This window comes from Schistocerca nitens, chromosome 6, assembly GCF_023898315.1.
Source record: "Schistocerca nitens isolate TAMUIC-IGC-003100 chromosome 6, iqSchNite1.1, whole genome shotgun sequence".
Lineage (NCBI taxonomy): Eukaryota > Metazoa > Arthropoda > Insecta > Orthoptera > Acrididae > Schistocerca > Schistocerca nitens.
The window spans coordinates 660,929,669-660,945,347 of record NC_064619.1 but is presented as its reverse complement, the minus strand read 5'-3'; the positions used below and the strand labels follow the sequence as shown (position 1 = coordinate 660,945,347).

The 15,679-nt window shown below is 28.8% G+C and overlaps 1 protein-coding gene across 1 annotated transcript; it reads right to left on the bottom strand.

The window, feature by feature from the left end:
* Positions 1–5,952: 5,952 nt before the first annotated feature.
* On the bottom strand, positions 5,953–15,351 carry LOC126263557 (collagenase 3-like). The gene is made up of 4 exons (XM_049960650.1): positions 15,243–15,351; positions 7,286–7,627; positions 6,981–7,235; positions 5,953–6,077 (listed from the first exon to the last, which is right to left on the bottom strand). The coding sequence occupies exons 1-4, from the start codon at positions 15,349–15,351 to the stop codon at positions 5,953–5,955; spliced, it is 831 nt and encodes a 276-aa protein (XP_049816607.1).
* Positions 15,352–15,679: the final 328 nt, after the last annotated feature.

The window sequence follows — 15,679 nt, the reverse complement described above, 5'->3', positions numbered from 1 at the left end:
TTCTTGTCAAAATATCAGAGTGTTGTTGATTTTGAAAGAAGCCAGTTAAAAATGGTCTTGCCAATAACCGGAGTAATTACAGTACTTTCTAGTGATAAACATGTAGTAACTGATGATGTAACTTGGGAGCTGCCTATACGAATTCTGAAAAATAGGAGGTATTGGGACGAGGATGTTAATCTTAATACAAGTAAGCTAAACACAGAAAAAGAAGAAGAAGCAATTATTGTGGAGAAAATAGAAGCTAAATTGCAGGAAATCGATAAGATTTCAGACGATCAAAAGGAAGAACTGAGACCGGTTCTAAAAAGGCATCATAAAGTATTTTCAGATCGACGTGGCGTGTTCATAGGCAGCTAATGAATGCTGTAGGGAGGAGGTTGTTCTGTAACCTCTACACAGTGTGGCAGCTGTGCAGTCCCAGCTGTGTGAGATCTTCTTTCCCTTTTCAGGTCTCACTCAATCTTCACCTTTCCTGTCCACAAAAATTTCGACCCCTTCTTTCCATTATGAAAATTTTCTGAAGTCAGCATTCAACTAATGAGTGCTGTAGGGAGGAGGTTGTTCTGTAGCCTCTACACAGTGTGGCAGCTGTGCAGTCCCAGCTGTGTGAGATCTTCTTTCCCATTTCAGGTCTCACTCATTCTTCATCTTTCCTGTCCACAAAAATTTCGACCCCTTCTTTCTAATATGATAAATTTTCCGTTATGACTATCAAGCCAGCATTCAACTAATGAATGCTGTAGGGAGGAGGTTGTTCTGTAACCTCTACACAGTGTGGCAGCTGTGCAGTCCCAGCTGTGTGAGATCTTCTTTCCCATTTCAGATCTCACTCATTCTTCATCTTTCCTATCTACAAAAAATTTCGACCTCTTCTTTAAAACAAAATTTCTGTTATGGCTATCAAGCCATGAATTATGTAACCATTCTATCCACCGATTAGTGAAACAAAATACCTGATATGACAAACCTAATAGTGACAAACAATAGAGAAGTATGACGTAAATTAAGATACAAATGTATTTGAGTAACAATTATGTATAGAAGCTTGGTAATATTGTAAGTACAAGTGTTGTTTATTGGAAATGGTCCCATAATAGTAATTTAAAAGGAAGTACAAATTCATGTACAAGCAGGATCTGAAGTGGTAGGGAAACCTAGTGTATGCATAAGAGCTAACTAATAAATAGTAATAAAGAGATTGCTTAGTGTTATAAGAAAAATATGCAGATAAGTTGTAATAATAAACTCACCTTATGTAGCAAGGAATAGCAGTGTAATAGAATTGAGCAGTGTTTGTGGTTGAGACGTGAAGGACACGTCCCTGAAGTATTTATAAGGTTGGAGCTGGCCATTATTTTGGTGTAGTGTGTGACAGGATACACCTACACGTATTGAGGTTATGAGTTGGAGGCGTGAATGCGACCATAGGTACCCTTATGTTAGATGAGACAGAGAAGCTCATGGTGTCCTATAGGTTTCAGGAATTTAGCATTACGCACGTCCATAATTACTTGATGCATTTTAGTGGTAGGTCGAGAGAGACTGCCTGTGGTTTCAGCGTCCGATCGAGTGGAAATGGATTGCCACGTGAGCAAACTAATCAGCTGCAATACACTATGAATATGAAATAAATGTGCTATCCTATGCTTTAAATATTAATAGAGTGAGTGTTACATAAATAACACACTAAGCAAAGTAAAATAAGTAACATAATGGCAGACGTAAAACATTATTTTAGCTCAGCATAAATACACTTCAAAGTAAGTAAGTACCTAATTGCAGATGTGGAACTGACAACAGCAGAGGACCAATAAGTGGATTTAGTAGTCAACTGAACGTAGTGTGTTTTGAACACTCACAACTGTACTATTACCAAAGGTTACTCACATGTACAAAGAAGCTGAGAAAACAACCACTAATCATACTCATACTATCTCTAAGAATAAGGTACTCAAAGATGAGTCAGCTAAGTGAATAAAATACAAAGGTGTCAGTGAATGTACCGAGCATTGGTTCAGTGTTCCGGCCCCGAAATAATAAATTCAGACTAAATATGATTTATGATTATATGCCTTGAGCATAAATTTTCTCGAGTACATGACTAAAGGCGTTTTGAGCCATTTGTTTATCGATTATGACAGTTAAGTAACCGTGAGAGTGAAATTAAAAAGATTCTGTTAACTTTGTTCCAGCAAAATATTGAAAGCGAAAATGTATATATCCCCATTTCATTGTGACCCACCCTTAGATATTAAGTGAACAGAGTCTGAGGCACTCTTTTTGTTTGTTCTACAGGACAAACCAGATAATGGCAGCCTGGTAGCTGCGTGAAAGCGTGGAGTGACTTGGACACAACTCACAGTGACCCCTCCCCTTTCCCCATGTAATTTAGAGTGATCGAGAAGGACGCACACCATAGCAGCTTCCCCTCCTCTACCCTTGTGAATGGAAGTGTAGGACGCCAGCCAAAGCGGCTACAACCACGTGAGTAAAAATTATTTGTAAAATTTTCTTTCAGGTTTAGAAAAGACTGCTAAGAGATAATCATCTGTTTATGTATCTTGTTATTTTCTTTGAATTTGTGTATGTAAAAATGTATCTAAGATTTTCATAATTTTTCAATTTGCATGTGTTTGTTTGTCTAAGGCAATATGTATGCCAAAATATTTCATTGACTTTGCTTAAAATTTTGAGTAATGACATTTTTTAAAAAAGGCAGTGAACATGCCCACAGTTTAAATAATTAATGTAGGTAATCAGTTTTCTATTAATGTTTCTACAGGTTTACATTTCAATTTTGATTTTTCATAGAGAGTTAAATTGTACTCTTGCTTCCCTTTTTGTAATTAAATTTTTCTTTTTCATTCATTAACATTCATAAACAAAAAAAATTTAAGTAGAGGGTGATGTAGGGAAGCAGCCTACTCACGCTGTAGTAAATGCATATCAGTCTTTCCATTGTGTGCCAGCCAGTCCTGTAACTAGCTCTGACGTCATAAATGTTGCGCAATACCTTAAAAATCAAGCAAATGACCTAAAACTGTTCTATTATGTCAGAAGTAATGTTAAATTAATGTGTGTTAAATATCAGTTCGATAACTTAAGCCATTTCCGTAATTTGGACGTTTTTCTGCAAAAATAATTGGCGCAACAGAAAAGAGCTAGAGACTTCAAAATTTATATTTAGATTCAGCTTTCATAATGATTTAATAAAAACTGTACTTTGGATTTCACAAATTAAGATTTTAGTGGAGATTCACGATTTTGTGGGTTTCGTCTCAATACTGAAGGAAGCAAGATAGATTAAGTAGGTTAGTAATTAAGGCTAGGATGTTTAGATTTAAATAGGTTGGAGGTCCGCTATGATTATGAAGATGTGTGAAGTTTCTTTTGGATACCTATAAAATTCTAGCAATAGCGGATCTCAAAAGGGACAGTTCAGAGCTCATATTCTGCGTGCAGTGCAATTAAATAAATTCTCTCGCCCAAGTTATTTAACTTAGCCACGTCAAAATTTTATTATCAATACTTATCTACGTGCTGAATGCATATATAAATTAGGAGCTTCATCGGCCTTCAGCAAGAGAAGCTAGAATTTATTATGTAACTTGAAGTGGTGCGTTACTAGCCCAGCGGCTAGTCGAGGCAGCCGACTTGATCGAGCGTTCCCTCCGCCGTCCGCACCGCGGCTTTATATATAAGAGCACTGTGCGAGGAAGCAAGGCCCCAGTTCTCTCCAGACGCTGAATGACACGCCATCTGTGTCGGGAATCGCGTCGCGCCAGTATCAGTGCTACTAACCGCCTCGGGTGCCGTATTATGTTATTCGAGATGCGCGTAACCAGGAAAGCGTTTCAAGTAAAGTCTTAACTTTGGGATGATTTTCATTATCTAGTCTCAGTGTGCGTATTGTCGTATTTTTCACGTGCCGTCGCGGGACAGACATTCTACTACTTATTTAGCGTGGCGTTTGATGAGATATTTCATCAAATTATGGCGAGCATTCATTTCAATATTTAATTCGGACATTTATAGTTGCATCAGCGCAATAGACTCTGAACTGTTCTGTTAGTTAGGTTGTAGGGATACTCATGTGTGTATTTGTGATTTGGAGCATATACCCAAATATTTTGGAATATTGTTTTTGATTAGAAATCCCGGACAATCTCCTAGTTACTCAGAGCTATAAGCTGCAGCTATAATAATATTTCTCAAAGTGGACACTAGGAACTCTATTTACAGGCTTCAGGTTTTGTCAAATCGCTTTCTGGGAGTCAAGAACGTTAAATGGAGAGCCAGTGTTGAGAACGGCGAAAGACAGCATTAACAGCATTTTAAAAGCTAGAAATTGACTCGACAAACAAACATTTGTACTGCAATTATATTTTCCCTTATCAACCGCCGCCCCACAAGTTCTGTCTGGGTTTTTACATTTTGTAGGGTCAACTGGATTTAATGCTGATGCTATTGACCACAAGAAACATTTTTCATCATTATTCTTAACATTTATACATGCTTTTTTATCTTTTATTGTTTTTGGTAGTTCAATATATGATGAACCATTAAGTGGTGTATATTTGTTAATTCCTAATTGTAAACCAATTACACTATTTAACATCCAGCCTGATCCTCTATCTTGAAAATTTTGCCCGTGTGTTAATATTTGTTGTTTACCTTTTGTATAAAATTTATTTAGATCTTTTTCATTTGTGATTGTATAGTTGTATGTTGAGAATCTAAATTCTTTTATTTCATTAGTAGTATTCAATTTGAATTCACAGTACAATATTAGATTAACTTTTAATCCATTGTATATTTTAAGATTATCTTTTATTAACTGAAATACAATAGGTTTTGCTGATGTCATAATGTGTTGTGGATCTTTAATTTTTAAGTTGTTTTCAATATTGTATGTTTGTAATCTATTTTGAAATGCTTTTTCAATTGAATGATAAACATGAATTTTTCGTTCATTAGGATGTTCAAATATATCTGTAGCAAATGGAAATAGTGTTTGAGTATTTTGAATCAACTGTAACAAATCACTTTTACATAATTTAGAATATCCACTAAGATTTAAATGTTTAGCTAATGTTTTAAGTTCATTAACATTCATTTTTGATGGATCTTTATCTTCTATATTAGCAATAGATTCATTTTTAGGTGTTCTTTTTCTTTTATTAGATTCCTTAGCAATATCAATTGTATGTGGAAATAATAAATCCATCAATTCACTTTTACGCATTTTAGAGTAACCTTTAATCTTTATGCTTTTAGCTATTGCTCTAAGTTCATTCATCTTCATCTCCATTATGATAGCTCTATTTATTAAGGAAGAAAACTATTATTTTTGTTGTCTGTATTTGTTGTCTATTTACTTATGTAATTATTATTCAGAATATTTGGTAACTGTATTTTTACAAATAGATACAGATATATCTATTTATTAGGGATAAAAAGTAAACTAATTGTTGTCTGTATGTGTTGTCTCTTTTGTGTTTTTTTATATTACATAACTGATATTTATTAGCCTTATTTTGATAACTAGATACAGTTAGATGTATCTATTTACTTACATAATAATTATTCAGAATATTATACTCTATACAACATATGGTTATATAATTTGATAAAAAATATATTATAAGAATTAGTAGATATTTATAGATTCTTTTTCTTTTATAAGATCAGAATGAATTAATGATTTTTCATGCTGTTTAAGTTTACATCTAGCTACAATTCTACCACATTCACATGCTACCTTTTCAAATAATTTATCTTTGTTTGCTTCATAATATCTTTTAGTATAATAACATGCACACTGGTTACATACTCTATGGTGTCCATCTTTTACAAATTTATCAAAATGAAATTCATTAATATTTTTATCTTCTTTACATCTACAACATTTCTTAGTTGTATCCATTTATTACACTTAAAAACTCTAATTTATTGTTGTCTAAATTCTAATACATGTACCTTTTTATCTGATCTATCCATCATTCCTTTATATACAATATTACAACCAATTATAGCTGTACAATCATCCCAACCAATCATTTTTGCATATCTATCTGGTAGTATTATATTAAATTCATTATTAAGTTCAATAAATGTTTTAAAACCTAATTTATTATTTTTGATTTCTACATTTGTAATATGATACACTTTATCCACTTCAATGTCACATAATTTCACCAATGGTGTATTTTTATTAACACTATTAAGTCTAGTTAATAGTTCCATTTATATAGAAGAAAAATGTTTTAATTGTTGGATTGTATTGTTTAGTACAATTATTAGTTCTGATATTAACGAAGATGATTTAATACAATCTATACCAAATAGTGATAAATCAAATATACCATACTTTACTACTTTTTTGGTGAATTCATTATATTCATAAAAGGCATCATCTCTAAAAAAGTACAACATACCATTAATGTACCTAAATACTGAATTTATACCAGTTGGTAATCCAGAATATTCTCTACTTATAATACCACGTACTTTATATTTAAAATTACATTCATCTATTTCAGCATAGAAAAAGTCATTAAAGAAAATAAATGTTCTACCAGAATAAGTGTTCACTATACCATTTAATTTGAAATTATTGCGTAAACCTATAATAGATAGTGGTTTTGGATATCCTGATATCAATTGTAATGTATGTAAATGTATCATATATATCATATTATTGAAAAATATAACAAGTTCACCACTAGGTCTCTGATATATACCATCTATACGGTTTACATCATTTGGTAAAAATGTTAACCAATCAAGTATTAATTAATTTTTTGGTATTGTATTTTGAATTATCCACACCCATTTCTGATAAAAAACATATAAAATCCCATTCATAAATAATATGTGATCAATATGTTTAGTTTCACATAATGATATAGGTTCTGATTGTATAGGTGGTGAAATTGGTTTAATTGGTAATTGTGTTGGTTGTGTTGATTGTTTACCATATAAACTTTGAATAGCATCAATATCATCTTGAGATAATTCTAAATGCGATCCATTATAGTATGCATACATTATTGAACCATAATCATCTGAATGTCGTAGACCTAATGAATGACCAATCTCATGTATTAATACTTCAAATAGATTTGTTTGTCCTTTTGGTGTATTAGTATTCATCTCTAAATACCATATTTCATCATCATCCATATGTATTTCTACAGGATTATTATTCATATCTGGAAAAAATGCATGACCTAAAACGTTGAACAATGTATACTTTTATCAATTTCAAATTTATGTTTACGTCTTTTATTTGTAATTAAGATATCAGGATTATTGCTATCATGTTTAAACTGAATATCTATTTTATCTTGCCATATTTTAAATGCTGCATCTGTTACATGTAATACCTTTTTAGTAGCACCTTTATAATGCCATTTTATATGTTTCTTATTCCATTTATACAAACTAGTTCTATAGCTACCAAAATCATCTTTTACACCACATCTAGACATGTTCATAAAATTTAAAGTGTCATCACTTAATTCACCACTTATTTCAAGATTATATGTTAACTGAAATAACATTAATGCTTCTCTAAATGTATCATCACTAACATGAGTATTATCATTAACATTTGTAATATCTAAATATCCATAATCACTTAAATACTTTATTGCTTTATTCTTATCATTGCCATATATAATTTTAAACAACAATAAGAATATTGTTGTTTTCATTTATATAGACTTAAAAAATTCAATCTTAATATTCTCATTCTTATCACTAAAATATAAATCAATAATATGGTTATCTATAGTTGAAGAAAATTCCCAATCAGATGATGTAATTGATTCTTTAAAATTTAGAAATACCTTTTCATCATAATTATAAATAATAATTCTATAAGTCGTATACAACATTTTTTCATATTTAATATAACCAATTCTAAGATTATTATGTAAATAAAAATCAATGTTGAATTGTTCAAGTTTAGATATGACTTCTATCAGCCTCATTTATTATATAAAAAATAAACAGTTTGTTTCTTAAAATACTCATAAACAACACATATTTCCTCACCATTCAGATCATATACATAATTCAAAGATTCGTCATTTAACTGATTAATGAATATAGATACATCATCATCAGGATAACAGACAGATAGAAAAAACAGAAGTGCAAACTTCTTCATTTATATATATAACAATTATTCACGTAATTATGTTGTCCTTACTAACCCAACTATTATGTGAATTATCAAATCCTAACCATTTAACATATACTTTATCACCTTTTGTTCTTAACACCTTTTCAATAAGATATACATCTGGATATTTTGTTTTCTGTATCTCATGTTCATAGAAATTACCTTTAATATCTTTTAATTTATATGTAATTGGATCTGAATAAATAACATCTTCAATTTCAAATAATTCTGTTGACCAATTAGCAGTATATCCTTTTTCAAATATTCCTTTTAATTTACTTATTCTAACTTCATCACCAATAGAATATTTAGCTTTATATGGATATATTACAGTAGCATTTGGTTCATAATTTTTATCATTAACATCTATTGGTTTCATTTTTATTGTACTATGTTTAGTATTATTATAGTCATTTACTAGTTTTTGTAATATATCAACCCATTTGTAGTTACCTTGAATATCAAATTGTTTCCACATTTTCTCTTTTAGTGTTCTATTAAATCGTTCTACAACTGATGCTTTAATTTCAGTAAATGTAGAATAGTGATTAACATTATATATTTTCATTAGTTTATTAAAATATTTATTATAAAATTCTTCTCCATTATCTGTTTGTAAATGTTTTTGTGATCTAATTTTAAATATATTATCAAATGCATTTGCTACATTTTCACCTTATTTATCCTTAATTGGAATAGCCCATGCATATTTAGAATATACATCAATAACAGTTAACATATATTTATATCCTTTATTTATTTTTGATATACCTTTTAAATTACCTGAATCCATTTCAACTAAATCAGCCTGCCATAAATCATCTATTCCAAATGATTCTACTTTTCTTCTATTGTAATTTTTTCTCATTGGTTTATGTAATTCATTTATTATATTTTCTCTACTTACAATTAAATTTTTTTTAAAAATTTACTCTTTTTTGTTTTACATACTGAACATATACCTTCAATTCTTTGTCTTCCATTTTTAGTTATTGATCTATGTAGATCATGTGTATCTGTAAATGTTTTACACTTTAAACAATATATGTGATCATTCATTTATATAGCTTAAAATTGTTATTAATCACCAGGAAATGTAAATAAATCACCAAATACATAAACCTTTGCTCTATATGGCTTAAATTGAATTGGTCCATCATAATGTATACATAAACTTTCATTACTTTTTATCAACTGTGTGAAATCAGTGAAAGGTGTAGTTGATTTAGGAAATATAGACATTTTAAAGCTTTTAGGATTAACAATTACATCTTCAACAGTATATGCATTTATTATAACTTTCTTGATCATAAGCCAATATGGAATTACACATTTCTGACCCTCAGTAGAATCGTTAAAAGTAATGTCAAAAACCAATTTATCATGTATCTTATTTTCAAGATTATTTATTTTATTTAGGTATGGCGATAAATCTGACTTTGAGAAATAATCTGAAAAAGCCTTTTCAATCTCCTTTTTTGTAAAGTAATTCTTAAAAGTGTTGTAGTTATCCTGATGAATCTGATTAATTTTTTCATTAAATTTTGTATTGGTAACATAGTTATTAAATTGTGTTAAAATAGACATGTATTCAGGTTTCGTAACATATTCTTTCTCTAAATACTGTTTTGTAACTGCATCGTAACCACTAACTGGATCTTTTATATTTACTAATCGTCTACCTTTAAAAGTAATATAAGTTTTTGTAACAACAAAAATCTTATGCAATTCTTTTTGAAATTCCTTCACTAAATTATTTATTTCTGATTCAATTTTTTCTTCTATTTCATTTATGTTAATTTTTCTATTATTTTGCTCATTTTTAGGCCACAGTTTGTTTCCAAAAATGTCCATTTATTAGATTCAAAATATCACTGAATTTATAACCATCTGATAGTAGTTTTAGCATGAATAAACATAAATGACCACATACTACTTCATTAAAATTTTGGATTCTTTGATTATTGAAGTACAATGCATTTTGACCTAAATATTTAACTAGTTGTTTTGGTACATTGCCACCAAATGAATCAAACACCAATTTCTTACTATTGTTCTTATAGTAACATATCCAATGTGTACCAACATGATCAGATGTGTCTAAATTAACTATTCCACATTCAACTTTATTTGGTTTGTTAGGTAATTCATCAATCATGAAGACACCACGAAAGTGTTTAATTTTTAATTGTTTCACTAGTTTTTCTATATCAAAATTACTTAATGCATTAGGATACTTATCTATTACTTTTTGCAACGTTTTTTTAACCCTGTACCTTTCTTCTCTATCTCCATATTATGTCTCTTTTGTTCAGCTAACTCTGCATCGTCTTTTTGCTTCTTATGAACAGCACTTGTAATTGCTGCAGCTCCACCCGCTAAAGATCCCAATGCTCCTAATGCTGCAAATAGTAAAGGTAGAAAACCACCTTCATGTTGATTTAAACCAGAACCTTCTTTCTTTTTTGTTAGATATTCAATAATCTTTTTCACAACTGGAATACCTAGTGTAGTAAGTAAATTACCACCAATTTTTTTATCTCTTTTTCTTTTTTGAGCATTAGTTAAAAACTGATCAATACTATTTAGTTGACCTTTATTGGCTTTTATTTTAAGTGCTTTTGGTTTAATTTTTCCACTAGGTAGTAAAGTATAGTCAATACTAAATGTATTCATTTATATAGATTAAAAATCCCATCTATCTCATCAAGATAAAGTCCCATTCCTAATTTCCGTTTTCCATACATTATTCCTCTAACAGCAGTAGAAGCTAATTTTTCACCTAATGATGCATCTGAACTATACATTCTCTCTTTTGCTACATTTTGTAATATTTTATCAGCTATATGTCTTTTTTCTATATCTTTATTATCCCTATATGCAATATCATGTTGTTTACATGCTTCATCTAATGGATTTATACCTTTATCACCTCTAGATAACCTTTCATCTAATTTTGTACCTGGTCCACAATAATTATAACCAGGTAGATGCATTTCAAATGGTAATTTATTAATTAATGTATTTATCAAGCCTTTACCATATTTTTCATTCTTCCAAAATGTATATGGTATATTATTCAAGAACCTAATTAAATATGGAATACCTTTTGGATCATTAATTATAAAGTCATTAAATTTATTTGTTAACATTTTAGTTATTCCTACCTTTTCATTGTAATAATTATTATTACCAGCCATTTCCTCACCATGAATTACCATTGATCTATTAATTAGTTGTCTAACATCATTCATCCATATATATTCAACTGGTTTATTACTATATTTTTTTACAAATCCTGTACCTGATTTGGTTGGGGACACATCTGAATAATCTGATGAATCTATAGTTTGTTTTCTTTTTTGGGGGAAATAAATATCAACAATTTCTTTTATCAAATTATTGTATTTAACACCTTTACTTGATTTTATTTTATTTGGATTTTTATCAGAATATAATGCATCTGATTTGTATAATATATCTGCATAATTTGATAGATCAACAGGATAAAATTCATCATTCAAATCATCCATAGAAATATGTTTTTTAGTCAAAAGGTTCATTAATCCATCTGTACCATCATATTCATGTCCACCAATGATTAGTTTATCCCCTTTGAATTCTACAGGTAATTTACCAATGTACTTAAACATTCCAACAGGTCTTAATCCAAAAACTGGATCCTCACTGTTATTGATATATTTTAACATTCTTTCACTTATATTTATAATTTTACCTTTGCTATCATCATTTTTATTAAGCATTTTTTTATTTTTTATTTCTTCATCATATTGAGTTAAAACATCTCGTATTTCAGATTCACTTAATGTAAAATCATTAATTGGTGCTATGTCATGATGGTGATGATATGGAATTATTTGTTTTTCTACCTCTCTATTTTCTTCAATAGCTTTCAGAACATTATCACCTATTTCTTCAAACCCTTGTTTTAATCGTTCTATAGCATCAATAACAGGTTGATCCTCTTTTTTATATTTTTCATATTCTGTTCTTGGTTGTTTTTTCCATGTTTTAAATTGTTCTTTTAATTTTTCTGCTTTTTTTCTGTTACGTTTAGCTTGTTTAACTATAGCTGGATCATATTTTGTAAACATTTATTTAGAATGAAAATGTGTTTATGTTGATGTTAACGTTTATGTTAACGTTTATGTTTATGTTTAACATTTATGTTTATGTTAACATTTATGTTTATGTTTATGTTTACGTTTATGTTCTTATGAAATGTTGTATTTTATTTCTATATTTTCCATCATTACATTTCCTTGTAATATCTATTGTTATAAAACCAAATTCATCATTCCAACATTTACTACATATTTCTTTAAATTCGTTAAATTTTAAATCACCACCAACAAATTCATTATAAACATGATGTTGATTTGTATCATCCTGTCTAAATATATTTAAGAAATTCAGATTATCTCTGACTAACTGTTTAGGTATTTTTGAGTATGTTTGAGCTAAATAAAAACAATCAATTCCTTTATGTCTACCTCTAGTAAAATATTCTCTTACGATATCTTGATTTTCTAGGATAAAATCATCAAATATTACAATTGAATTATCATCACAATCATCTAATGGTACAATGTCATCATTGCTACTAATAAATGATGCTAATGAATCACCTGTTATATCTTCAATTTTATTACATTTTTTAATTAGTTGTTGATATTTTGATTGATCTAAGCTTTTAGAATAAATATATACATGGTTTATTTTATCCCAATTTAACCAGCCTGGTGCTAATAAATAGTTATCAATCATTAATGTTGTTTTACCACATCCACTTGGTCCTATAATTGCACATCTAATTGAATTAGGTAACAGTTTACCATGCTTATTTTTTACCTTTTTCTCTGCTATTCTAATTTTTGGTTCCCAATCAATTTTATTCATTTAATTAATAATAAATGAGTAGATTATTTCAATTGAGTGGTAATTCATCAGTACTTAAAAAAAGATTAAATGTACCTATTAGAGATAACTTTAATAGTGTAGCATTAGTTGGATTTTATACAACATTTTTAACACCTAATATAACATCTAAAAATAATAAATTATATTGTGATGGTGAAACAATTGTATTTCCTATTGGTCAATATAATTTAAAAAATATAGAAAAATTTATTCATACAAAAAACCCTAATATAAATATTAAAGCAGATGAAATTTTAAATAGAGTTGTTATTGAGAGTGATAAAAAAAATATATGGATATACAAAAAGATGATAATATAGCACCTCTGTTAGGTTTTACTAATCAAACAATTAATCCAAAACAAAGAACTGTTGCTAATGATGTACCTAAAATTATACCATTTGAATAAATTAATATTAATTTTAATTTAGCTGATGGTATGTATATAAAGCATAATGATCTTTTTCATAGAGAAACTAATATTATTGCTTCTTTTAAACCAAATGTTGAATTTGGTGCACCAATAATATATGAACCATCTCATCCATTATTTGTTCCTATTCATGATAAAATATATGATTTAGAAGTGACTATAACTGATGACAATGATAATTTAATTGATTTCAATGGTGCACAAATAACAGTTATATTGGAGATGAAATGATACATTTTTCTTCTTAATAAATGAAGAAGATTGAAAGCTATCAATTTCAATCATTTCCAGTGAATGAAAAAACAAAAAATAACCTAAATATTCCCAATAAGGATACAGAAATTAATATACATGTTGGTGATGGATGGTTGCATCCTAATATGGCTCAATTGTACATGAATTTTAGTATTATTAAAACTGATGGAACTAATTATCCAACATATGATGGAAAATCCAATAAGAAGCTAATTGATAACTATGTAGCAAAACTATTTGACTTTATAACCATAAGAAAGGGTAATCATGTTTTATCTAGAATTGAACATCCATTTATTTCATCATCAGTTCTGTTGCATTTAACATCATGTGTTACTGATAAAATAAGTATGGAAGGACATATAGTTAACAATGGAAAATTAAGAAAGAAGTAAAATGAAGTATTGTATCCATTGGAAATGTTAGGTGGATTTTTTAATGATTACTTAGAAATGATGTTTGAAGGTGATCTTACTGTATGTTTCACATGGTCATCAAATGCAAATGATTGTATTTTGAGATGGGCTGATTATAATAATGCTGGAGTTGAAATTAAAGATACACTTCCAAGTGAAGGTAAAATCATAGTTGAGAATATGGAAATTCGTGTACCTGTTGTTAAATTTGAACCTAATTATGAACTTGAACTACGAGAAAATATACTGAAAAATCCAAAAATTCCGATATCATTCTATGAATTGCAAACTGTAGAAGTAGCTGGATTAAATGGTAAGGAAAAATTCGAATTAGACATCACAAATTATTATAACTCAATGGAATTTGATATGCCTTACTTTATATTTGTTGTATTTCAAACTAATCGTAAAAATAATCAATTGCTTGATTCATCATTATACGATCATGTTATGTTACAAAACCTATATCTGAAAAATGGAAGAAATGAATTATTTCCTCAAGAAATGTGGAATTTAGATCCACCATACGATTATTTGAAAGCTTATGATTCATTTCGTGATTTTAAAAGGCTAAAACAAAATGGAGATGGAAATGTTGATATTAATCCATATAATTATATAACAAATTATCCTATTTATGTAATTAATACGGCACATAGAAAAAATACAGTAGTTACAGAAAAAACAACTATGAAGTTATGTGCTACTTTTAAGGATAAAATACCTGATAATACACTAGCCTACATAGTCATGTATGGAAAGAAAAATCTCACTTATGATGCACAACACAGAATACTGACAGAGAACTTTTAATCCCATATATCAATATCTTCATCTTCATCTTCTTGTTTCTTATTCTTATTTTCTTCATGTTTCTTTTTCTCATTTAAAAATTGTTCCCATATACTAATTTTACGTTTTGTGTTTTGTATTTTTATTTGATGTTCAATATTTAATAGTTCAGCTATTTTTGCAATTATATATTTGTATGGTAATGCCTTACCTTTGTAAAAGTGATTAAACATCTCAAATAATTCTATAATACGATCCTTTTCATTACCAGTAAACATGTCCACTATTGCACCATTTTCTATAGTTACACGTAAGTTCATTAAATGTTTATTAAAATATTTAAATCTATATTTTTTATTATTATGAACACTTACTTTATCAGGATTACAGATATAACATCTTGTACCAACAATACTCCATTGTGAACAATTTTGACAATATTCAGGTGCATAATATTCAGATGGATAATGTATATCATCAGGTATATCAATTTGAACTGCTTTTTCGAATTGTTGAACTAGTCTACTATCATCATTTTGTATTTCATTTTGAATGTTACTAGTGTTCTTTGAATAATATCTATTTTTTCTATCTTGATTTATACATTTCTTACATATAGATCTTGGTTTACCTAATTTCATTCCATAT

What these genes read in the sequence shown, in the direction of transcription:
- LOC126263557 (XM_049960650.1), bottom strand. Translation starts at nt 15,351, where the DNA reads ATGAACTTACGTGTAACTATAGAAAATGGTGCAATAGTGGACATGTTT. An exon ending in GTTTAATCACTTTTACAAAG is followed by an intron (nt 7,628 to 15,242) that starts GTAAGGCATTAC and finishes ATGGATATTTAG; the next exon opens with ATATTACAAATGTTAATGAT. An exon ending in TGCTATTCAAAGTTTATATG is followed by an intron (nt 6,078 to 6,980) that starts GTAAACAATCAA and finishes TAATACTACCAG; the next exon opens with ATAGATATGCAAAAATGATT.